This window comes from Leptonychotes weddellii, chromosome 13, assembly GCF_054177405.1.
Source record: "Leptonychotes weddellii isolate Sample4059 chromosome 13, ASM5417740v2, whole genome shotgun sequence".
In the NCBI taxonomy this organism is placed as follows: domain Eukaryota; kingdom Metazoa; phylum Chordata; class Mammalia; order Carnivora; family Phocidae; genus Leptonychotes; species Leptonychotes weddellii.
The window spans coordinates 59,646,862-59,673,469 of record NC_138381.1 but is presented as its reverse complement, the minus strand read 5'-3'; the positions used below and the strand labels follow the sequence as shown (position 1 = coordinate 59,673,469).

The 26,608-nt window shown below is 38.0% G+C and overlaps 1 protein-coding gene and 1 pseudogene across 1 annotated transcript in view; one reads left to right on the top strand and one right to left on the bottom strand.

Annotated features, from left to right (window-relative positions):
- The window catches only part of SLC5A1 (solute carrier family 5 member 1), a 73,494-nt gene extending 58,114 nt beyond the window's left edge, over positions 1–15,380 (top strand). The window contains exon 15 of the mRNA XM_006747689.3: positions 13,201–15,380. Within this exon, the coding sequence (XP_006747752.1) occupies positions 13,201–13,418 (218 nt within the window). The 3' untranslated portion in view covers positions 13,419–15,380. The remainder of the gene's footprint in view (positions 1–13,200) is intronic.
- Positions 15,381–24,139: 8,759 nt separating this feature from the next.
- On the bottom strand, positions 24,140–25,121 carry LOC102746732 (ubiquitin-conjugating enzyme E2 N pseudogene; annotated as a pseudogene).
- Between the last annotated feature and the right edge of the window lie 1,487 nt (positions 25,122–26,608).

Sequence of the window (26,608 nt, the reverse complement as noted above, 5' to 3'; positions counted from 1 at the left end):
ATGCAGCCATCAAAAAAATGAAATCTTGCCATTTGCAATGACGTGGATAGAACTAGAGGGTATTATGCTAAGCGAAATAAGTCAATCAGAGAAAGACAAGTATCATATGATCTCACTGATATGAGGAATTTGAGAAACAAGACAGAGGATCATAGGGGAAGGGAGGAAAAAAATGAAACATGATGAAACCAGAGAGGAGACAAACCATAAGAGACTCTTAATCTCAGGAAACAAACTGAGGGTTGCTGGAGTGGTGGGGGGTGGGAGGGATGGGGTGGCTGGGTGATGGATATTGGGGAGGGTATGTACTATGGTGAGTGCTGTCAATTTTGTAAGACTGATGAATCACAGACCTGTACCTCTGAAACAAATAATACATTATATGTTAAGAAAAAAAAGAAGATAGTAGGAAGGGAAAAATGAAGGGGGATAATCAGAGGGGGAGACAAACCATGAGAGACTATGGACTCTGAGAAACAAACTGAAGGTTTTAGAGGGGAGGGGGTGGGGATGGGTTAGCCCGGTGATGGGTATTAAGGAGGGCATGTATTGCATGGAGCACTGGGTGTTATACATAAACAATGAATCGTGGATCACTACATCAAAAACTAATGATGTAATGTATGGTGACTAACATAACATAATAAAATAAAATAAAAAAACCCCCACAAATATGTCTCCACATTAGCAAGAATATCATAGATTTAAAAGACTAACTTATTTCACTTAGCATTATACTCCCTAGCACCAACCATGTTGTTGCAAATGGCAAGATTTTATTCTTTTTTATGGCTGACTAATATTCCATGGTATATCTCTATCTATCTATATCATCTATCTCTATCACATCTTCTTTATCCATTCATGTATTGGTAGACTTGGGCTGCTTCCATAAATTGGCTATTGTAAATAATGCTGCAATAAATATAGGGGTCATATATCTTTATGAGTTAGTGTTTTCATATTCTTTGGGTAAATTTCCAGTAGTATGAGAACTGGATTACATGGTAATTCTATTTTTAATTTTTTGCAGAACTTTTGCACTCTTTTCCACAGTGGCTGTGCCAGTTTGCTTTCCCACCAACAGTGCATGAGAGCTTCTTTTTGTCCACATCCTCACCAGCGCTTGTTGTTTCTTGTGTTTTGATTTTAGCCATTGTGATAGGCATGAGGTGGTATCTCATTATACTTTTGGTTTGCATTTCCCTGATGATAAGTGATGTTGAGCATCTTTTCATGTGTCTGTTGTCCATCTGTATGTCTTCTTTGGAGAAATATCTGTTCATATTTTTTGCCCATTTTTAAATTGGAGTATTATTTTTTGTGTGTGTGTTGAATTGTATAAGTTCTTCATATGTTTTGGATACTAACCCTTTATCAGATACATCATTTACAAATATCTTCTCACATTCAGTAGGCTTTTAGTTTTGTTGATTGTTTGCTGTGCAGAAGCTTTTTATTTTGATGTACTCCCAATAGTGTATTTTTGCTTTTGTTTCCCTTGTCTCAGGAGACATATCTAGAAAAATATTGCTGTGACTGATGTCAGAGAAATTACTGCCTGCACTCTCTTCAAGGATTTTTATGGTTTCAGGTCTCACATTTAGGTCCTTAATTCATTTTGAGTTTATTTTTGTGTATGATAAGAAAGTGGTCTAGTTTCATTCTTTTGAATGTAGCTGTCCAGTTTTCTCAACACCAGTTGTTGAAGTGACTTTTTCCCATTGCATATTTTTGCCTCCTTTGTTGAAGGTTAATTGTCCATATAATTGTGGATTTATTTCCAAGCTTTCTCTTCCATTCCACTGATCTATATGTCAATTTTTGTGCTAATACCATAACATTTTGATTACTACAGCTTTGTAATCTATCTTAAAATATAGGATTGTGATACCTTCAGTTTTGTTCTTCTTTTTCAAGATTGCTTTCACTATTTGAGGTCTTTTGTGGTTCCATACAAATTTTAAGATTATTTGTTCTAGTTCTGCAAAAAATGCTGTTGGTATTTTGAGAGAGGTTGCATTAAATCTGCGGATTGCTTTGAGTAATATGGAAATTTTAACAACATTTGTTCTCCCAATCCATGAGCATGGAATATCTTTCCATTTCTTTGTGTTGTCTTCAATTTCTTTCATCAGTGCTTTATACTTTAAGAGTATAGGTCTTTCACCTCCTTGGTTAAGTTTATTGCTAGGTATTTTATCATTTTTGGTGAAATTGGAATGTTTTCTTGATTTCTCTTTTTTACACTTAATACATTATTAATGTATAGAAATGCATTAGATTTCTGTATACTGATTTTGTATCCCACAACTTTACTGAAGTCATTTACCAGTTCTAGTAGTTTTTTGGTGCCGTCTTTAGGATTTTTTTTATATGTAGTACCATGTCATCTGCAAATAGTGGAAATTTTACTTCTGCCTTACCAATTGGATGCTTTTTACATAAAAAGCATTCATTGTCTCATTTCGGTGGCTAGGACTTTCAATACTATGTTGAATAAAAGTGGTGAGGGTGGACATCCTTGTCTTGTTCCTGACCTTAGGAGAAAGGCTCTCAGTTTTTCCCCATTGACCATAATGCTTACTATGGGTTTTTCATACATGGCCTTTATTATGTTGTGGTATGTTCCCTCTAAACCTACCTTATTGAGGGTTTTATTGTGAATGGATGTTGTACTTTATCAAATGCTTTTTCTGTATCTATTGAAATGATCATATGGTTTTTATTCTTTCTCTTATTGATGTGATGTACTATGTTGATTGATTTGTGAATAATGAACCACTCTTGCATCCCAGGAATAAATCCCACTTGATCATGGTGAATGATTTTTTTAAATGTATTATTGGATTTGGTTTGCTAATATTTTGTTGAAGATTTTTTAAAATCTATGTTCATAAGAGTTATTGACTTATAGTTCTCTTTTTTTGGTGTCTTTATCTGGTTTTGGTGTCAGGATGATACTGGTCTCATAGAATGAGTTTGAAAGCTTTCCTTCTTCTTTTATTTTTTGGAATAGTTTGAGAAGACTAGGTATTAATGTTTGGTAGAATTCACCTGTGAAGCCATCTGGTCCTCGACTTTTGTTTTTTGGGAGTTTTTTGATTATGGATTCAATTTTATTGCTGGTAATTGGTCTGTTCACATTTTCTATTTCTTCCTGATTCAGTTTTGGGAGGTCTATGTTTCTATGGAGGTTTATCCATTTCTTCTAGATTGTTCAATTTGTTGGCGTATAATTTTTCATAATATTCTCTTACAATCCCTTGTATTTCTGTGGTGTGGGTTGTTATTTTCCCTTTCATTTTTGATTTTGTTCACTTGAGTCCTCTGTCTCTTTCTCTCTCTCTCTTTTTCTTTGATGCATCTGGCTAAAGGTATATTAAGTTTGTTGCCTCAAACCTTTTCCGCAAACCTGGTTTCAATAAACCTTGCTCCTGTTTCATTGATCTGTTCTATTATGTGTGTGTGTGTGTGTGTGTGTTTTAATTTCTATTTTGTTTATTTCTTCTCTAATCTTTATTATTTCCTTCCTTCTACTGGTTTTGGTTTTGTTTGTTCTTCTTTTTCTAGCTCCTTTAGGTGTAAGATTAGGTTGTTTATTTTAGGTTTTCCTTGCTTCTTGAGGTAGGCCTGTATTGCTCTACACTTCCCTCCTAGAACAGCTCTTGCTGCATCCCAAAGATTGTGGACCATTGTGTTTTTAGTTTCATCTGTCTCCATGTATTTTTTGATTTCCTCTTTGATTTATTGGTTGACCTACTCATTGTTTATAGCATGTTATTTAACCTCCATGTGTTTGTGTTTTTTTCCCAGATTTTTTCTTGTGATTGATTTCTAGTTTCATAGCATTGTGTTAAAAAAGATGTATGATATGACTGATTTTTTTAAATTTGTTGAGGCTTATTTTGTGGTTTAATATGTGATCTATTCTCAAGAATGTTCCATGAGAAGAATGTGTATTCTGCTGTTTTAGGGTGAATGTTTTGAATATGTCTGTTAGATCCATTTGGTCCAGTGTATCATTTAAAGCCACCATTTCTTTGTTGATTTTCTGTTTAAATGATCTATACATTGATGTAAGGGGGCTGTTAAAGTCTCCTACTATTATTGTATTGCCATCAGTTTCTTCTTTTATGTTTGGTATTAGTTGCTTTATGTATTTGGGTGCTCCCAGGTTGGGTTCATAATTATTTACAATTGTTATATCTCTTGTTGTATTGTTCCCTTTATGATTATATAGTGCCCTTCTTTGTCTCTTGTAATACTCTGTTTTAAAGTCAATTTTGTCCAATGTAAGTACAGCTACCCTGGCTTTCTTTTCACTTCCATTTGCATTTTCCCTCCCTTCACTTTCAGTCTGCACATGTCTTTAGGTCTGAAATGAGTCTCTTGTAGGCAGCATCCAGATGGATCTTGCTTTTTTATCCATTCTGTCTTTTGATTGGTGCATTTAGTCCATTTACAGTCAAAGTAATTATCGATAGGTATGTACTTATTTCCATTTTGTTACTTGTTTTATGGTTGATTTTGTAGTTCTCTGTTTCTTTCTTCTCTTGCTCTCTTCTCTCATGGTTTGTTGGATTTCTTTAGTAATATAGTTGGATTCCTTTTTCTTTCTTTCTTTCTTTCTTTTTTTTTTGCATATTACCAGTTTTTTATTTTGGGTTACCATTAGGTTTGTATATTACATCTTATGCATATACAGTCTATATTAACTAGTGGTTGCTTAAGCTTGAATCCAATCTTTACTCCTCTCTCCATCATGTTTTAGGTATATGGTGTCATATTTTACATCCTTTTATTTTGTGACTCCCTTGACTGATATTTTATAGATATACTTATTTTTATTGTTTTTGTGTTTCTTATTTTTCCTACTCCTACTTTTCTTTCCACTCAAAGAGTCCCCTTTAACATTTCTGGTTTTGTGGTCATGAATTCCTTTAACTTTTGTTTGTCTGGGAAACTTTTTATCTCTCCTTCGATTCTGAACGATGGCCTTGATGGATAGAATAGTCTTAGCTGCAGGTTTTTTTTCCCCTCTCAGCACTTTGAGTATATCATGTCACTCCCTTCTGGCCTTCAGAGTTTCTGCTGAAAAATTAGCTGATAGCCTTATGGGGTTTCCTCTTTATGTAACTGTTTTCTTTCACCCCCTTTTTTTTTTTGCTGCTTGAAAAATTCTTTATCTCTACTTTTTGCCAATTTATTTATTTATTTTTAAATTTTAAAAAAAATTCAATTTAGTTAACATATATGTATTATTATGTATCATTAGTTTCAGGGGTAGAATTTAATGATTCATCAGTTGTATATAACACACAGTGCTCATTACATCAAGTGCCTTCCTTAATGACCATCACCCACTTACTCCATCCCCCCCACCCGCCTCCTCTCTAGCAACCTTTTGTTTCCTACGATTAAGAGTCTCTTAGGGTTTGTAAGTCTTCTTTGGAGAAATGTCTGTTCATGTTTTCTGCCCATTTCTTGACTGGATTTTTTGTTTTTTTGGGTGTTAAGTTTGATAAGTTCTTTATAGATTTTGGATACTAGCTGTTTATCTGATAAGTCATTTGCAAATATCATCTCCCATTCTGTGGGTTGCCTTTTAGTTTTTTCCCACAGTTTCCTTTGCTGTGCAAAAGATTTTTATCCTGATGAAGTCCCAATAGTTCATTTTTGCTTTTGTTTCCCTTGCCTTTGGAGACGTGTCTAGGAAGAAGTTGCTGTGGCCAAGGTCACAGAGGTTGTTGCCTGTGTTCTCCTCTAGGATTTTGATGGATTCCTGTCTCACATTTCATCCATTTTGAGTTTATCTTTGTGTATGGTGTAAGAAAATAGTCCAGTTTCATTCTTCTGCATGTGGCTGTCCAATTTTCCCAACACTATTTGTTGAAGAGACTTTTTTCCATGGGATATTCTTTCCTGCTTTGTCAAAGGTTAGTTGACCATAGAATTGAGGGTCTATTTCTGGGTTCTCTAGTCTGTTCCATTGATCTATGTGTCTGTTTTTATGCCAGTACCATACTGTCTTGATGATTACAGCTTTGTAATAGACTTGAAGTCTGGAATTGTGATGCCTCCAGCTTTGGTTTTCTTTTTCAATATTCCTTTGGCTATTTGGGGTCTTTTCTGGTTCCATGCAAATTTTAGGATTGTTTGTTTCAGCTCTGTGAAAAATGCTGATGGTATTTTGATAGGGATTGCATTGGATGTGTAGATTGCTCTGGGTAGCATAGACATTTTCACAATGTTTATTCTTCCAATCCATGAGAATGGAATGTTTTTCCATTTCTTTGTGTTTTCCTCAATTTCTTTCATAAGTGTTATATAGTTTTCAGAGTACAGATCCTTTACTTCTTTTTTATTCCTAGGTATCTATGGTTTTGGGTGCAAATGTAAATGGGATCGATTCCTTGATTTCACTTTCTATTGCTTCACTGTTAGTGTGTAGAAATGCAACTGACTTCTGTGCATTGATTTTACATCCTGAGAGTTTGCAGAATTCCTGTATGAGTTCTAGCAATTTTTGGGTGGATTCTTTTGGGTTTTCTATGTAGACTATCATGTTGTCTGTGAAGAGTGAAAGTTTGACTTCTTCTTTGCTGATTTGGATGCCTTTCATTTCTTTTTGTTGTCTGATTGCTGAGGCTAGAACTTCTAGTACTATGTTGAACAACAGTGGACATCCCTGTCATGTTCCTCAGTTTTCCCTCATTGAGGATGATATTTGCTGTGGTTCCTTCATATATGGCTTTTATGATATTGAGGTATGTTCCCTCTATCCCTACACTGTGGAGGGTTTTTTTCAAGAAACGATGCTGTATTTTGTCAAATGCTTTTTCTGCATCTATTGAGAGGATCATATGGTTCTTGTCCTTTCTTTTATTAATGTGGTGTATCACATTGATTGATTTGTGGATGTTGAACCACTTTTGCAGCCCAGGAATAAATCCCATTTGATTGTGGTGAATAATCCTTTTAATGTACTGTTGGATCCCATTAGCTAGTATCTTGGTGAGAATTTTGGCATCCATATTCATCAGGAATATTGGTCTATAATTCTCCCTTATGGGGTCTTTGTCTGGTTTTGGGATCAAGGTAATGCTGGCCTCATAGAAAGAGTTTGGGAAGTTTCCTTCCATTTCTGTTTTTTAACAGTTTCAGAAGAATAGGTATTAACTCTTCTTTAAATGTCTGGTAGAATTCCACTGGGAAGCCATCTGGCCCTGGACTTTGTTGGGAGATTTTTGGTTACTGATTCAATTTCTTTGCTGGTTATGGGTCTGTTCAGCTTTCTATTCCTTCCTGTTACAGTTTTGGTAGTTTATGTGTTTCTAGGAATTTATTGACGTCTTCCAGGTTGCCTAATTTGTTGGCATATAGTTGTTTATAATATGTTCTTATAATTGTATTTCTTCAGTGTTGGTTGTGATCTCTCCTCTTTCATTCATGATTTTATTTATTTGGGTCATTTCTCTTTTCTTTTTGATAAGTCTGGCCAGGGGTTATCAATCTTATTAATTCTTTCAAAGAACCAGTTCCTAGTTTCATTGACCTATTCTACTGTGTTTTTTTTTTTTAATTTCTATATTATTGATTTCTGCTCTAATTTTTCTAATTATTTCTCTTTTGATGGATTTAGGCTTTTTTTCCCTGTTCTCTTTCCAGCTCCTTTAGGTGTTAGGTTAGGTTGGGTTGTGTATTTGAGACTTTTCTTGCTTCTTGAGGAAGGCCTGCATTACTATATACTTTTCTCTTAGGATTGCTTTTGCTGCATCCCAAAGGTTTTGAACTGTTGTGTTTTCATTTATATTTGCTTCCATTAATTTTTAAAATTCTTCTTTAATTTCCTGGTTAATGCATTCATTCTTTTATTTTATTTTATTTTATTTATTTATTTGCAGAGAGACACAGCGAGAGAGGGACACAAGCAGGGGGTGTGGGAGAGGGAGAAGCAGGCTTCCCATGGAGCAGGGAGCCCGATGTGGGGCTTGATCCCAGGACCCTGGGATCATGACCTGAGCTGAAGGCAGACATTTAATGACTGAGCCACCCAGGTGCCCCTAATGCATTCATTCTTTAGTGGAATGTTCTTTTTTAAAAAAAATTATTTATTTGAGAGAGCAAATGAGAGAGAGAGAGAGCATGAGAGGGGGGAGGGTCAGAGGGAGAAGCGGACTCCCCGCTGAGCAGGGAGCCCGAGGCGGGACTCGATCCCGGGACTCCAGGATCATGACCTGAGCCAAAGGCAGTTGCTTAACCAACTGAGCCACCCAGGGCCCTAGTGGAATATTCTTTAACCTCCATGTATTTGTGGTCCTTCCAAATTTCTTCTTGTGGTTGACTTCACGTTTCATAGCACTGCAGTCTGAAAATATGCATGATATGATCTTAATCTTTTTGTATCTGTTGAGGGCTGATTTTGACCCTGTAGGTGATCTCTTCTGGAGAATATTCCATGTGCACTCGAAAAGAATGTGTATTCTGCTTTAGGATGAAATGATCTGAATATATCTATTAAGTCTATTTGGTCCAGTGTGTCATTCAAAGCCCTTATTTCCTTGTTGATGTTATGCTTAGATGATCTGTCAATTGCTGTGAGTAGGGTGTTAAAGTCTCCTGCTATTATTGTATTATTATTATTAACCAGTTTCTTTAATTTTGTTATTAATTGGTTTATAGAGGCATAAATACTTATAATTGTTAGGTCTTCTTGATGGATAGATCCCTTTGTTATGATATAGTGTCCTTCATCTCTTATTACAGTTTTTGGTTTAAAATCTAGTTTGTCTGAAAGAAGGATGACTACTCCAGCTTTCTTTTGATGTCCATTTGCTTTCAATCTGGAGGTGTCTTTGGGTGTAAAATGAGTCTCTTGTAAGCAGCATATCAATGGGTCTTTTTTTTTAAATCCATTCTGATACCCTGTGTCTTTTGTTTGGAACATTTAGTCCATTTACATTCAGAGTAATTATTGAAAGATATGAATTTTGTGCCATTGTATTACCTATAAAGTCGCTGTTTCTGTAGATTTTCTCTGTTCCTTTCTGATCTTTGTTAACTTTAGGCTCTCTCTCTGCTCAAAGGATCCCCTTTAATATTTCTTGCAGGACTGGCTTAGTGTTCACAAATTCCTTTAGTTTTTGTTTGTACTGGAAACTCTTTATCTCTTCATCTATTCTGAATGACAGCCTTGATGGATAAAGTATTCTTGGCTGTATATTTTTCCCATTTAGCACATTGAATATGTCATGCCAGTCCTTCTTGGCCTGCCAGGTTTCCATGGACAGGTATGCTGCCAGTCATATGTGTCTACTCTTGTAGGTTAAGGACCTCTTGTCCTGAGCTGCTTTCAGGATTTTCTCTTTATCTTTGTAATTTGCAAACTTGACTATAATATGTTGAGTTGTTGATCTATTCTTGTTGATTTTGAGGGGGGGGTCTCTGTGCCTCCTGGACTTGAAACCCTGTTTTCTTTCCCAGATTAGGTAAGTTCTCAGTGGTAATTTGTTCAAATAAACCTTCTGCCCTTTTCTCCTGGTCCTCATCTTCTGGGACTTCTATAATATGGATAATATTTTGCTTTATGGAATCATTGAGTTCCCTCAGTCTACCTTTGTGCTCTAGTAGGTTTCTTTCCCTCTTCTTTTCAGCTTCCTTATTTTCCATCATTTTATCTTCTGTATCACTTATTTGCTCTTCTGATTCATCCGTCTTCATTTTTATGGCTTCCATTTGGGACTGCATCTTGGTGATAGCATTTTAAATTTTGGCCTGACTAGATTTTAGTTCTTTAATCTCTAAATAAGGGATTCTCTAGTGTCTTGTATGCTTTTTTCAAACCCAGTTAGTATCTTTAAAATCATTGTTTTAAATTCTAGTTCAGTCATCTTACTTATATATGTATTGATTAAATCCCTGGCAGTGAGTACTCCCTCTTGTTCTTTCTTTTGGGGTGAATTTCTCCATCTTGTCATTTTGTCCAGAAAAGAAAAGAAGAAAGAAAAACAGCAAAAACAATAATAAACAACAATAGAACAACAGCAAAACCCCACTAGATCCTGGGTGTGTTTTGGTCTGCTTGTTAAAAGAAACTAGGTCTCAAATAAGAAAGAAAGAAACACACCCCCCCCACACACACACTACAATGTAAGTAAACAAAAAATTTAAACATATAAAGTATATATAAAAATAAAAATTAAGAATGGTGGTCCACTGGTAGACTTGCAGCATTTTTTTTTCCCTCAGATCTCTGATTTCTTGGGTTTTCAGAATGATTTGATAACTATCTGGTTGTATTTGAGAGACAAGACAAACAGGATCCCCCTATTCCTCCACCATCTTGACTCCTCTACTTTTTGCCATTTTAATTACTGTGTGTCTTGGTGTGGACCTCCTTGGGTTGATTTTGTTGGGGGTTCACTGTGTCTCCTGGATCTGGATTTCTGTTTCCTTCCCCAGGTTTGGGAATTTTTCAGCTATTATTTCTTCAAATAAAATTTCTGCCCTCCTTTTCTCTCTTCTCCTTCTGGGATCCCTATAATGCAAATGATATTACAATTGATAGTGTCATGGATTTCCCTAAATCTATTTTTATGTATTATTATTATCATTAATTTTTCATTCTCCTGTTCAGTTTGATTGCTTTCCATTACTCTGTCCTCCAGGTCACTGATCTATTCTGTTTCCTCTAGTCTACTATTTATTCATTCTAGTGTATTTTTAATTTCAGTTATTGAGTTCTTCATCTATGATTGGTTCTTTCTGTTTTCTTTCTCTTTGTTAAGGGTCTCACTGAGGTCCTCCACTCTTTTCTCAAGTCCAGTGAGTATTTTTATGACTGTTACTTTAAATTCTCTATCAGGCATATTACTTATCTCCATTTTGCCCAGGTTTCTTGCTGTGGTGTTGTCCTGTTCTTTCATTTGGGACATATTCCTCAGTCTCCTCATTTTGTCTAATTCTCTGTGTCTATTTCTATGTATTAGGAAAGTCAGCTATGTCTCCTGCTCTTGAAAGTAGTGACCTTATGAAGAAGAGGTCCTTTTGTGCCTTGCAGTTCAGTGTCCTCTGTTCACCAGAACAGAACTCATCCAATCTTAACTCAAAGTGAGGAGGCATGATAGTGCAAAGACACAGTGTGGGATTTGGATTCAAGAAGAACTGGGATTGAATCCTTACTTCTCTACTTACTCCTTGTGCAAGTGATTCCATTTTTTCTAAAGCTTAGGTTCTTAATATAAAAATATTCTAAATGATAGCCTATACCTTATAATAGCACTGTTGGAAACATTAAACAAGATAATGCTCCATTATAAGAATTGACTATAATTATCACCATTATGATTGCTACTAAGGAAGAGTTTTCTGAGTTGGTCTGAAAAGGGTGAGCAGCAAGTGTGCATCTATTAGAGATTCCATAGAGGAGTTTCCCGCTGGCTAGAGAATTGGCTTAGTGACTTCTGAGATCAATGGCAACACTTGAATTCCATTGTTTCTTGGTCAGTTCATGGTGAAAGCAGATGGAAGGCTCTGACCCATTAAAATAAAATAAATTAAGATCTCTTGAGGACTTTTATAGATAATGGATGTCACTGTAACCATTCTCTGAGAAACAGCAGCATTAAGCTGTATCATCAACCCCATCTGTAATCATCACCATCGTTGTCATCATGATTGGTAATGATATGATCATGACATATTTTAATTATGAATACATTACTCTAGTGATTCATTTTATTATTTTATTTTTTTAAAGATTTTATTTATTTATTTGAGAGAGAGAGAATGAGAGACAGAGAGCATGAGAGGGAGGAGGGTCAGAGGGAGAAGCAGACCCCCTGCAGATCAGGGAGCCCAATGCGGGACTCGATCCTGGGACTCCAGGATCATGACCTGAGCCGAAGGCAGTCGCTTAACCAACTGAGCCACCCAGGCGCCCTCTAGTGATTCATTTTAGCACCATATCTTACTTTTAAGTTAGATAATACAAATATAATTCTTCCAACTTTACAGATGGGTAAATGAGATATAGAGACTTGCTCAAGACCATCCGGATAACCATGCATTTATCCCTTGTGCTGGTCAGTGACCCCAACCTTTTGTTACTTCTTCTCCATTATTCTATTTTGGTGGAGTGACCAAAGTGGAGGGGTACAAGGAGACTTGCCCCTCTTTCTTATGTTAATGAGAGAAAAAAGAATAGAAGGAGACTATTACTTCTTGACATCTGCTACACACTGGGCATTCTCTCATAAAATCTTATAATGAAGAAGGTATTATTTATCCAATTTTACCTGCACTTGAAGATTAGATAGGTGTATTAGCAAAACCATAAAGCTGAGTTTTGGTTGCAGTTCTGACACATGTATGTGCTTAATCACTAAGGTTATTTGCAATTCTAAAAGTCTGTGACTCTTAAAAATCGGGGAGTGGAGAGCAGTAGTCTCTGACTATGGTGTTGAAACACAGTGGGCTTGATTTCATATCTAGTGAGCCATAGACCTGGGATTCTAATCCAGGTCTGTCTACTTTTAATGCCTTACCTGGGCTCAGAGGAGAGAATCAGTTCCCTTGGTGGGCATCCACTTTGAATGGCAGGGCCAGTTGGGTGGTTTGATTCAGCAATATTGATATGCAACATCAGATCTTAAGCTCTGGAATTGTTCATCGTTGCTGCCCTATGTCAGGCAGTACTCAGACCAATTATTACCACATGGCTGGATCTGTTATAAAGCTTTGGAACTTTCAGGTGTAGCTAATATGCTCCTGAGTCATGCAAGTCTCACTGCTTTCCAGTGATGTGGTAAACAGATATGAGTTTATGTGGTTTGGAGGTGGATTTTCCTTGTTCATATGTCATAGTTTCCCAGTCCATTGTTAACATTTCTTTTCATAGACTATTATTTCCTGTTTGATTCTGACTTTTCTAAATAAAAATGTATTTGTGTTGGCCTGATAGAGATAAAGCTTAATTTAGTTGATCATAAAGATGTAGAATCCAGCTATTACCATCATTTTATAATTAATTAAGTTTACTCAAACATTTTGTACCATTTCCATTCCTGCAAACAAGAAAATTGGGAAATGTCTGAAGAATGGCAGATATTTCCTTTTCATGGCATCTTCCCCGGAACCTTTCCTCCTGCCTCTTGCTTCTGTATCTAACCATCGTTTTATACCTTTCCCCTGATACAGAAGTTCCTGAGGAGAAAAAAGGATGCTTCAAGCGGGCCTATGATCTATTTTGTGGCCTGGACCAGCAGAAAGGCCCCAAGATGACGAAGGAAGAGGAGGAAGCTATGAAGCTGAAGATGACAGACACCTCTGAGAAGCCTTTATGGCGAACAGTAGTGAACATCAATGGCATCATCCTGCTGGCCGTGGCCGTTTTCTGCCATGCATATTTTGCCTAAGCCTTGCCTTCTTTGGCAGGCCTTGTTCAGGAAGGCCAGACTTTTTACTCTGCCTCCTTTACTTCTATTCTCTGGTGTAAGCTGGTGGTAAACCAGCCAGTTGTAAATTTTGCCCAGTTGATAAATGTGTACAGATGTAATTACAGGATAACTGAAGAAAAATCAATAATTTGCTTTTAACTTATGTATTTGAGGCCAGTGTGATATCATCAGCTGTATATATTAGAGCTGCAGAAGGAAAGTCCAACTCAGTCATGTCCAGGAAAAGGTGCAGTAAGAAAGAAGTCCTGCCATGTGTGATGCAAGTTTTTCTCAGGTAGATTCAGTGTGTCAGTGTTGTTTGTGATCCTTGAATATTATTTTAAGAGTTGTAGTCTCCCTGGTTCATGCTGCTTTCCCTTCATGACCTTCTCCCCATCTTTTTAAAAGAGAAATATTTCCCCTCTCATCATACACCTGTCAAGTTCTTCCTGGCATGAGAAAAATCAATCTGATAAACTGATGAATGCATTGAAACTGAAGATGGGAACTTGATAGGGTCCCTGGCCTGGGCGTTTTGCTCTTTGAAGGGAAAGCTTGGGGATGGCAGAACTTACCCCAAAGGGAGGGACCCAGGCACCAGCCTCAGGCCAGTTGGGAAAGTGGATAATCTTGAGTCAAAGGGATTTTCTGGTTTTCTTTAAATTGTCTGTTATGAGTTCCTCATGTTTGAGATTTCACTTATTTTGTCATTTGCTGTGTCTGGAATGTCTTTGGCACTCAGCAATGGACTTATGGACCAAATGGATGATTTGGGCACTTATTTATAAATACTTACTTTATTTTTATGTAAGCCTGGCCCTAGGTTATTTTTTTTTAATTAATTTTTTTTTTTGGTGGCTGCACAAATTACACAGTACACACTCTGGTGACTCTCATCAATTGGAATACATTTTCCAGAGGTCACTCTTCCTCATGGTGTGGATGTTGACATATGAGCTTAGAAGCTGATCTATGTCACATAATAGAACAAATGTACCTCTTGGAGGATCTGTTATTTCAAAGCAGCCACACTCTCCTGTAACATGGAAACACTTATCCCAAGATTCTCCTCTCCATGAGTTCATGTGATCACAGTCCTTCCTTTTTGGGGTGTCTTGAGTGGTGATCATCTATTGACAAAAGTTAGGGTAGGTGGTCTCTGTTCTGAGTAGTAGCATTCAACACTTTTAGTTGACAGGAGTGTATTTCTTGTTGAAACTGTTTCCTAGGGAGAAGTTTTTAAATATAATTTTAATTAATTAACTGATTAATTAAATTCTTTTAGTCCCACCCATGAAATCTCAATTATGTTGTGATATAAACTTTGAAGTTAAGAAAAAGTCACAATGTTAGTGTTGACTGATTTCAAGCTAGTTTAGGAAAGAGCTGGGATCTGAGGTGCTGTGGAGCTAAGAATGGTTCCTAGGCATACAAATGGTTCAACAGGCAAAGGGATGGCTTGTTCTTGTGGAAGGAGGGACACTATTTGATACACCCTCCATATTGCCCTTAAGTGAGGCAGAGAAGAGGGGAATGTGGAGAATTTCTTGTGGCTGGCATTACTCAGCAGACTCAGTTTCATGTGGAGTTTGTGGTATTTTTGAGCTTTGAAAAGATAAAGGGAAAGGATTGAAAGCTGGTGGATGAAATGCGCACAAAGTATCTAGATTGTCCTGGATTCAGTTTCTGGCATTGCCAATGATTCATGCGTATTTTGTGGTAAATTATTTTGTCTCAACTGTGTATTTTTCTCTTTGAAAAATGGGAACTTTGGTGCTTATAGCATCTATCTACCTCTTCTGGGTGTGACTAGGTCACTTTGTAAAGAGGATAACAGATACATACATGAAAGATGCGAAACAGATGTTATATTAAGTGGAATTTAGTCCCATAGATTAAAATGTATTACTTTGATACTAATAAAAACATTAAAAAATGTAACATCCAGCTTTCCTATTTTCTAGATATTCTAAACAGATACTGACCATATGTGTGGCAAGTTTTAGTTGGCACAAGATGTGGATTAGGAAATAGGAGCCAAGAGAGTGGAGAATAGAGTCTGGCAACTTGAATAAAAGGTAGCAAAAGAGATGATTTCAACTTCAAAATCTCTACTAAACATGAGGTAACTCTACTTTCAATGCATAATGTCTTTTTAGGACAGACTAAGTCCCTTGGGTGACCAGGGGCCAATAAGTGATAAATTGTACTAGAATAATTTCAGGAGTACATAGAAGAGGTACTTTTTTCCTCAAATGGAAGATGGGTATTTGGGAACAGAGTGACTTTTTATTATGGTCCGTTTATAGAACTGAAAAATCATGTCCTATCAGGCAAAAAATCTTCTTTGAATAGAGTTGACTATTTTATTTATTTATTTTTATTTTTTAAGTTTAAATTTAAATTCAAGTAGCCAACATATAGTACATCATTAGTTTCAGATGTAATGTTCAATAATTCATCAGTTGCGTATAACACCCAGTGCTCATCACATCCCGTGCCCTCCTTAATGCCCTTCACCCAGTTACCCCGTCCCCCCATAGATGACTATTTTAAAAAGAATCTCTCCAAATGAAATCTCCTTTCCTGCAGAATGAAGTTAGTCTGTGGGCCTTTGGTTTACCTGGGAGCATTGTTTAATTTTATGTAACTGAGTCAGGCATTGGTGTTCACTTAGAGGATTTCTACCTTTGGAGCTCACTGGAACCTACTCTTTCCTGGTGTGGAAATCACCATCTCCTAAAAGATGCATTACAGCTTGTCCTGCTTTACAAAAGCAAACCTTGGGAGAAAAACATATGGGCACTTAGTTGGTGGAGAGTAGTTTCTTAACTTCTTAACAATCTAGCCCCAAGAAAACTTCTTCTAACCTTCAGATTGGATTTTGGGGAATGAAATTATTTGAATGAGGTGCCATTGCCTTGATGGGTTGGTAGTATGGAATTAGAGAAGTGTGGGTGAAGTTAATGGCACCCGTGCTGCTTGATTGGCACTGGGTGAGTGTTGTTTAGCCCAGAGCTCCATATTCAAATCACAAAAGCTCCTAGTCAGCTTTTGTAGTCCTAAAAGCAACTTTAAGAATATGTGATTTGATACAATTAATCCCCTGCTTGAAAAACTGTTAGCAGGTGGCGCCTGGGTGGCTCAGTCATGAAGCATCTGCCTTTGGCTCAGGTCATGATCCCAGGGTCCTGGGATCAAGCCCCACATCGGGTTCCCAGCTCCACGGAAAGCCTGCTTCTCCCTCTCCCACTCCCCCTGCTTGTGTTCCGTCTCTCACTGTGTCTCTCTCTGTCAAATAAATAAATAAAATCTTAATAAAACAAAAAAAGAAAAGAAAAACTGTTAGCAAATGCCCACCTGATAAAAGGGACCTTCTTGGGCACCTGGGTGGCTCAGTCGGTTAAGCATCTGCCTTCAGCCCGGGTCATGATCTCAGGGTCCTGGGATTGAGTCCCACATTGGGCTCCCTGCTCAGGGGGAGTCTGCTTGTCCCTCTCCCTCTGCCCTGCTCATGTGTGCACTCTCTCTTTCTCTCTCTCAGTCTCTCTCTCTCAAATAAATAAAATCTTTAAAAAAAAAATAAAACGGACCTTCTCTACACATGAGTGCTGGAAGCATGTACATGTGCATTTAGGAATCAGATAAAAGGCTTAGAGCAGTGGTTCTCAAATGATAGCCTATATCAGAATCCCCTGGAGGGCTTGTTAAAACACAGATTACTGGGGCTACTCCCAGAGTTTCTGATTCAATAGGTCTGAAGTGGGGCCTGAGAATTTGCATTTCTAAGTTCCCAGTTGATTTTGATGCTGCTGCTCTGGGGACCACACTTTGAAAACAACTACTTAGAGTTAGTTTCCAAAGAAGTTTCATTTCATCACCAAGGCAGGCAGAACTGGAAGAACCTCTTTCTCAGGCCCTATTTTGAGATTTTTATTGATGTATCAGGACCAAAACTCTTTTCTGAAACCAAAGTTGTGTAGGTATGGCTAAGGCACATTATGATGCCAAGGTATAGAAAAATCCACCTGCTTTACATTTAGGGCCTACCTGCTTAATTATGACCTCCTCACTATATGCCAAGGCTTAACATTTTACCAGCTTGACTTTTATTTTATATTTCATACTCATCACGTACCATATACATGCTGGCCCTCAAAGTCAGTTTTACAGGTAGAATTTTTTACAGATGGTGGGGGCATAAGGGGAAAAAGCACTTACACTTATTGGGCATCTTCTATGAGCCAGACCTTGTAGGCAGTACCAAATGACCCCACCTAATCTTTACAATAGTTCCATGAAGTAATTTGGAGGAACCTGAGGTTCAGAGATTTGGGGACTTACCCAAGGACCTTGGATGGACTTTGATGGTCATGGCCTAGAGGCTCACAATTCCCTCTCTCTGTTACAAAATTTCCCAAGGCAGCCTTCCAACAGCAACGCGTTTCTCCTTTAATTCTGAGTATCTTGGAAAGGGGTGGGACGTGGACAAGTCAGGAGACCAACATCTATTGAGTCCTATTTATTTATATTAACAAATGTTATAAATTTGTAACATTTAAATCAGTGAGTTAAGCATTTCTATTTCTGTTTTCAGATGAACATTAAAGGTTCAGGGAAGTTGATTGTTTTGCTCATGGTGGATCTGTCTCTAGAGCCTGTACTCATAGTTTTGGTTTAGGTGAATATCTCCTCCCTACCAAATAGTGATAGAAATACATCTTTTCTGTCAAAGTAGCTTCTATTCTTCCATGGGGGCTCTTTCAAGACTCTCAGGACATGGATAAGGATGTTTTCTAGTTGTTAGGCTCTGAGAAAAGCAGAGAGTGTGTGTAAAGGGATTAATATCCAGGCTGGTCTAAGAAGATTCAGAGTTCCTGTTATCTTGAAAATTCAGTTAAGATAAATATGCAATATTACGTCTAAAAACCCGTTATTCAAATCTCTGCACCTGGGTTGGAAATTAAAGCTGCTTCTCTGTCAGTGAACCATATGGCTCAGAGCCTTCAGTTACAAGTGAGATATTCTACTCTCACTGATATAATTTCAAATAGCCAAGTTTCTCTATAATTTTAAATAATGCATTTTCAGTACCATGTCCTTGATGTGAGTTAACACAAGCTATTTTTACAGGCTCACACTCCCTGTCTGTCATTTTCATATGCCAGCTATGACCACTCCAGGGCCAGGATCCTGACTCAAGAGTTCTAGTTCTTAAGTACCACACTACAAGGTCTACCCAGAGATGTTGAAAGGGAAAATTTAATTTGTTGGAATAGAATACTTGGAGGATGGGCTAAAAAGCAGAATGGACAGCACTGAACTTAGTGGATAGAAATATGAAGCCCAGGAATTATACCACAATGTACTAAAAAGAGGTAAAATGATGGAAACTATGAAATAAAACTCAAAAGATATAACCCAGGAAGTCCAACATTCATCTCACCAGAGGGCCAGAAAAAGAGTAGGCAGAACATGAAGAGAGGAAATGATGCAAAGAAAGCCAGCAGTTGATAGCCAGACTATTCAAGGGATTCCTGTGAACCAACAAAAAAAGACAGGAGGAAACCATTAGGAAAAAGATGGATAGAGCATATAAAAAGTCTTCAAAGAGAAGTAAATCAGGATGACATCATAAAAATGGTGACATCAGCAAAATTTGGAGCGGGCCACTCCAACCTCTCACCTACTGACAGAAACATTGAACAAGGGGCAGAAGCTGTCAGAACCAATTTTGGGAGAATTCAGGAAAACAAAAGTTTATAGCAACCAAACAAGCACTGAATCAAGAAGAAGATCCTACAAAATGTTGACTGTCACCAAAATAGTGACTGTCACCCTCTCTCTTGTGTGGTGGCAATCTTAAAACAGCAGCAGTCACAAAGTATCAGTTGTCTTAAAGTGGGGGCAGCCTGTGTCCCCATTTCCCTCTGTCCAGGGAAGCAGAGCAGACCACATTCACAAATTACTGTGTATGCCTAATCTAACCTGTCTGAGGGATGCCCGAGGGACTGACACAAGGTGTTCCTCTCTATTTCACTTAACTCTGAACTCAGACTGGAAAAGCTTGAAACACTGAAAGCCAAATTAAACAAGCTCCAGACACCTAAGATTCTACTCAAAAACCTACAATAGAAAAAAAAAAAGCCTACAGGGGGAGGAGGCAAGATGGTGGAGGAGCAGGGGATCCCATCTCAACTGGTCCCCAGAATGTAGCTGGATATCTCTCAAACCATTTTGAACACCCACAAAATTAGCCTTAGATGTAAGAATGTATATCTTGGATCTCTACAGGCAGAAAAGCGACAGCTTTTTGCAAGGTAAGTGACTGATTTTTGCAAGGTAGGACGTGTGGAATCGTGAATCTGCGGGGATATCGGAAGATAAACAGAAGGGGGAGGGAACCTCCATAAGCTGGCTCTTGGAAAATGATAAAACACCGGAGTGCAAAATCGGAACCCTGAGAAATCTGCTCTGGAAGGGGCTCTGGAAATGAAAAGGCAGAATCTAGATAGGGCATTGTGGTCTCAGAATATGAGGAACCACAGAGAAAAGGGGCTTCCTGAACTGGTAGAGTGCCTAAGCAGTGGTGCCCGGAAGCAGGTTGTGGTCAGCAAGCCCAGGAAGAGACTCTCCGTTTGGATTGCCATAAACTGTGAGCCGGGCCGGTTAATAGCTCTTCTCTTGAACAGTTTGAGAAAATCTGGAACCTGCACCTGCAACCTGGCAAAAACTCACAGAGCAGTTGTGGGCCGGAAAGGCCTTTAGAGCAGGACCCAGACATGATCCAGGAGCTTTTGGTGTGCACAGGAGCCTGCAGCTGCTTGAGGATTTAGAATCATAAAGGGCAGTGGCACTCCCGGGCCCATGGGATGACCTCTGAGAGAGTTGCTATGGGTGCACATTGCAGGAGCTTGCAGTTTTGGTGGTGCATACAGAAGTGGAGACTGTTTGTCCTGGAGGGTTTATTAAAGAGGGCAGACTGAATTTTCTGCCTTGGCAAAAGGTTTGGCTGTGACCATTTTTGCTCTGATCCTCTGAAGAGGCGCAGAAAGCCCCCAGGGAACAAAAGCCACAGAAAGGACCAGTTTCCACTGAGCCCATCCCCCAGACAGGGGGTGGGACAAATCTTCGCAGGCAGGGTTACCTGAGAAAGAGCGCAGCAGGTCCCTCCCCTAGAAGACAGGCTGGAAGAACAAGGAACAACAATCTTTTGGATCCCATAAGACTGTAAAATCTCAACACCAGGGGAAAATTGTATATTGAGCTCCAGATGTGGCCTCATGACTTGTTCATTTTTCAGATAAAATTCTCTTTTTCTTTTTCTCTGTCTTTTTTTTCTTTTTACCGTCTCCTAATTTCAGCTAGATGTTTATTATATCAACTTATAGTTCATAGTAGCTTTTTAACTTGTATTTTTTCATACCTGTATTTTTTATAGATATATGCTTTATTTTAGTTCTTTTTTAAAAAATTTTATTTTATTATGTTATGTTAGTCGCCATATATTACATCATTAGTTTTTGATATAGTGTTCCACACTCATTGTATTTTACGAGACCAGTGCTCTAACCCCTGAGCTACAGAGCCTCACACTCATTGTATTTTAGTCCTTTTCTCACTCTATTCAATTTTACTTTTATATATATATATGTTTTACATTTCTTGTAATTTTGGGACGTAGTGTCCTCTAACACACAGACCAAAATACCCCCAGGAACAACTGAAACACCCTGCTTTGTCCACACTGAGAGATTCTAGCCTCCCTTCCCCTCCCCACCTTTTTAAAAAATTTTTAATTTTTTAATTTTACTCTTGTGTTTAATTTTGGCTTTGCTTTTTCAGTGGTAGCTTCTGACCACTCTGGATTTTGCTAGGGTGCATCTTGCTTGGGTTGTGGTTGATATTTTGGACTCTGTTCATTCACTCAACCATCCCTTGACAGAATGACTAGGAGGAGGAACTCTCAATAAAGAAAACAGAGACCGTGTCCTCTGCCACAGAACTAATGGATATGGATATAAGCAAAATGTCAGAGATAAAATTCAGGATAGCAATCTTAGAGTCAATAGCTAGGCCTGAAAAAAGCATTAATGACAATATAGAATCTTTAAGAGCAGAAATGAGATGTAATCAGGCTGAACTAAAAAGATGGTATGAATGAGATGCAGTCTAAACTGGATACTCTAACAGCCAGGGTAAATGAACCAGAAGAGAGAATTAGTGATCTAGAAGATAAGCTGATGGAAAGGAAGGAAGTTGAGGAAAACGATAGGCTGCTAGTAACACATGAAAAAAGGATTCCAGAGAGTAATGATGCCATGAAACATTCCAATGTCAGAATTATTGGGATCCTTGAGGGGATGGAGAGAGAGAGAGGGCTAGAAGGTATATTTGAGCAAATCATAGCTAAGAACTTCCCTATTCTGGGGAAGGAAAAAAGAGTTCGAGTCCAAGAGGCAGAGAGGACCCCTCCCCAAATCAATAAAAATAGATCAACACCCCAACATATAATAGTGAAGCTTGCAAATTTTACAGCTAAGGAAACAATCCTGAGAATAGCCAGGGAGAGGAGGTTCCTTACATATTGAGGGAGGAACATCAGAATAACATCGGACCTGTCCACAGAAACCTGGCAAGCCAGAAAGGGCTGGCAAGACATATTCAGGGTACTAAATGAGAAGAACATGCATCCAAGAATACTTTATCCAGCAAGGCTGTCATGCAGAACTCATGGAGAGATAAAGAGCTTTCAGGACAGGCAGAAACAGAAAGAATATGTGACCACCAAGCCAGCCCTGCAAGAAATACTAAGGGGGATTCTGTAAGTGAAGAGAAACCCCAAGAGTAATATAGACAAGAAAGTAACAGAGACAGTCTACAGAAACAGGGACTTTACAGGCAATACAATGTCACTAAATTCATATCTTTTGATAGTTACTCTGAATGTAAATGGATTGAATGCTCCAGTCAAAAGACACAGGGTATCAGATTGGATAAAAAAGCAGGATCCATCCATATGCTGTCTACAAGAGACTCATTTTGAACCTAAAGGCACGTCCAGATTGAAAGTGAGGAGATGGAGAACCATTTACCAAACTAATGGACCTCAAAAGAAAGCTGGGATAGAATCCTCATATAAGACAAATTAGATTTTAAACCAAAGACCATAGTAAGAGATGTAGAGGGACACTGTATCATACTTAAAGGGTCTATCCAACAAGAAGATCTAACAATTGTAAATATCTATGTCCCCAACATGGGAGCAGCCAACTACATAAACCAGCTATTAACCAAAATAAAGAATCATATGGATAATAATATATTAATAGTAGGAGACCTCAACACTCCACTCACAGCAATGGACAGATCATCTAAGTAGAAGATGAACAAAGAAACAAGAGCATTGAAGGACACATTGGACCAGATGGACTTCATAGATATATACAGAACATTCCACCCTAAAACAACAGAATACTCATTCTTCTTGAGTGCACATGGAACTTTCTCCATAATAGACCACATACTGGGTCACAAATCAGGTCTCAACTGATACCAAAAGATTGAGATTATTCCCTGCGTGTTATCAGACCACAATGCTTTGACACTGGAACTCAATCATAGGAAAAAATTTGGAAGGAATTTAAACACTTGGAAATTAAAGAGCATCCTGCTAAAGAATGATTGGGTCAACCAGGAAATTAAAGGAGAACTTAAACAATTCATGGAAACTAAGAATGAAAACACATCAGTCCAAAACCTATGGGATACTGCAAAGGTGGTCCTAAGGGGGAAATATATAGCTATCCAAGCCTCTCTCAAAAAATTGGAAAAATCTGAAATGCACAAGCTAACCTTACACCTAAAGGAGCTGGAGAAAGAACAGCAAATAAAGCCTAAACCAAGCAAGAAAAGAGAAATAATAAAGATTAGAACAGAGATCAATGAACTAGAAACCAGAAAAACAGTAAAATAGATCAACGAAACTAGAAGCTGGTACTTTGAAAGAATTAATAAGATTGATAAACCTCTGGCCAGCTTATCCAAAAGAAAAGGAAAGGACCCAAATTAATAAAATCATGAATGAAAAGGAAGAGATTACAACTAACACCAAGGAAATAGAAACAATTATTAGAAATTATTACCAGCAACTATATGCTAACAAATTAAGCAACCTGGAAGAAATGGTTGCCTTTCTGGACACTTATAAACTACCAAGACTGAAACAGGAAGAAATAGACCAGTAAAGGAATTGAAGCAGTAATCAAAAACCTCCCAAAACACAAGAGTCTAGGGCCAGGTGGCTTCACAGGGGAATTCTACCAAACATTTAAAGAAGAAATAATACCTATTCTGCTGAAGCTTTTCCAAAAAATAGAAACAGAAGGAGAACTTCCAAACTCATTCATTTTTTTTTAGAATAACAAAAAATATTTTACTAAAACATAAGATTTACAGAAGTTTCCAGACAAGCCATACAAAATGGTCACAAGCTTTTTCTTGAAGGAAGGATTCTACACTTGATAGCAAAGTCACAATATTATTAGTGAGGGCTGTGATGTTTGTTTAATGTTCCCATTTTGGTTCAAACAATCAAGCTTGTCCATCTACAGCATCTAAATAAAGTTAGATTTGGCTAGAGAGCATATTCTAAAGAACTGGTTAGCTGCTTTTAACCAATGCAATTAGATCACCATAAAAAGGGGGAAAGGAGCCCATAAAATTAAAATAAAACTACCTCTCCCCCTCAAAAAAAGTAATAAAGAAAAACACCCACACCCCTGTAGCTAACCCTGACAACTACCTTCATTCACAGTGCTTTATACTCAACCATGATGGGGGAAATGAATAAAAGCAGAGAAGGGCCACTGCTTTTAAACATTTCACAACAATCCAGATAGTACTTCTAGCCTCTGCTCATGCTTTACAACAGTGAATCAGGACAAGACATAGATTTGCTAATGTGCATTTAATCACTGAAGGACTGAAAATGTCTGGGCTTTTATTCTATAATGTTTCTAAGACTGTGTCCATTAAATGCAAACAAAAGAGGAAGAAGTCTTGGCAGAACAGGAGAAGTGATGCACACTTGATGATCAGATCAAATTTTAAGTATTATTCATGGCATATAGCCTAGTCCATGCTCTAGCTGTTTCTATGGCTTGGGCTTCATTGGTCTTCCACTGCTCTACTACATCATTTGCTAATGGATCATCTGGATTGGGAGCACTTAACATAGCCTGGATTGATAGCAGAACTGTGCAGATCTGCAGTGCTGGGAACCACTTATCTTTCAAAATATCTAAACATATTCTTCCCAACTTGTCTACATTAGGATGATAAATTTTGGTCATGAAATGTACTTTAGGGGCTGCCATTGGGTATTCTTCTGGTAGGAATAGTTCAAGCTTAAAAGTCCTTCCCTCAAAGGGGGAATCATGGGGGCCATCAATGACCACATGAAAATAATGGGCGTTGCTCTCATCTGGTTCTGCTTTAATGCCAGGAACTGGTTCTGCCAGCAAACACTGGGTTTCCTTGATAATCCTGCGGGGCAGCCTGGCCATCTTGTCAGATCCCGAGTTTGGTCTCTGGTCTTGACTCTGGCTCTCCAAACTCATTCTATGAGGCCAGCATTATCCTGATCCCAAAACCAGGCAAAGATGTCAGCGAAAAGGAGAATTACAGACCAATATCCCTGATGAACATGGATGACAAAATACTTAACAAGATTGTAGCCAATAGGATCCAACAGTACATTAAAAGGATTATCCATCATGACCAAGTGGGAATTATTCCTGGGATGCAAAGGTGGTTCAACATTTGCAAATCAATCAACGTGATAAAGTACATTAATAAAAGAAAAGACAAGAACCATATGATCCTCTCAATTGATGCAGAAAAAGCATTTGGCAAAATATAGCATCCTTTCCTGATTAAGACTCTTCAGAGTGTAGGGATAGAGGGAATATTCCTCAATATCATAAAAACCATCTATGAAAACCCACAACGAATATCATTCCCAATGGGGAAAAGCTGAGAGCTTTTCCCTTAAGGTCAGGAATGCGACAGGGATGCCCACTCTTACCATTATTATTCAACATAGCACTAGAAGTCCTAACCTCAGCAATCAGACAACAAAAAAATAAAAGACATTCAAATTGGCAAAGAAGAAGTCAAACTCTCTCTCTTCACAGATGACATGATACTTCATGTGGAAAACCCAAAAGACTCCACCCCCAATTACTAGAACTCCTACAAAAATTCAGCAACGTGGCAGGATACAAAATCAATGCACAGAAATCAGTTGCATTTCTGTACACTAACAATGTGTGGAATCAATTCCATTTACAATATCACCAAAACCCATAAAATTCCTAGGAATAAATCTAACCAAAGAGGTAAAGGATCTATACTCTAGAAACTACAGAACACTTATGAAAGAAATTGAGGAAGACACAGAGAGATAGAAAAACATTCCATGCTCATGGAATAAACATTGTGAAAATGTCTATGCTGCCCAGAGCAATCTACACTTTCAACACCTTCCCTATTAAAATACCATTGGCATTTTTCACAGAGCTGGGACAAATAATCCTAAAATTTGTATGGAACCAGAAAAGACCCTGAATCACCAAGGAAATGTTGAAAAAGAAAAACAAAGCTGGGGGCATCACGTTGCCTGATTTCAAGCTATATTACAAAGCTGTGATCACCAAGACAGCATGGTACTGGCACAAAAACAGACATACAGACCAATGGAACAGAATAGAGAACCCAGATATGGACCATCAACTGTATGGTCAAATAATCTTTGACAAAGCAGGAAAAAACATGCAATGGAAAAAAGACAGTCTCTTCAATAAATGGTGCTGGGAAAAATGGACAGCCACATGCAGAAGAATGAAACTCGACCAATATCTGACACCATACACAAAAATAAACTCAAAATGGATGAAAGACCTCAGTGTGAGACAGGAATCCATCAACATCCTAGAGGAAAACATAGGCAGTAACCTCTTCGACATCGGCCACAGCAACTTCTTTCAAGACACATCACCAAAGGCAAGGGAAACAAAAGTGAGAATAAACTTTTGGGACCTCAGCAAGATAGAAAGCTTTTGCACAGCAAAGGAAATAGTCAACAAAACAAAGAGGCAACCCACAGA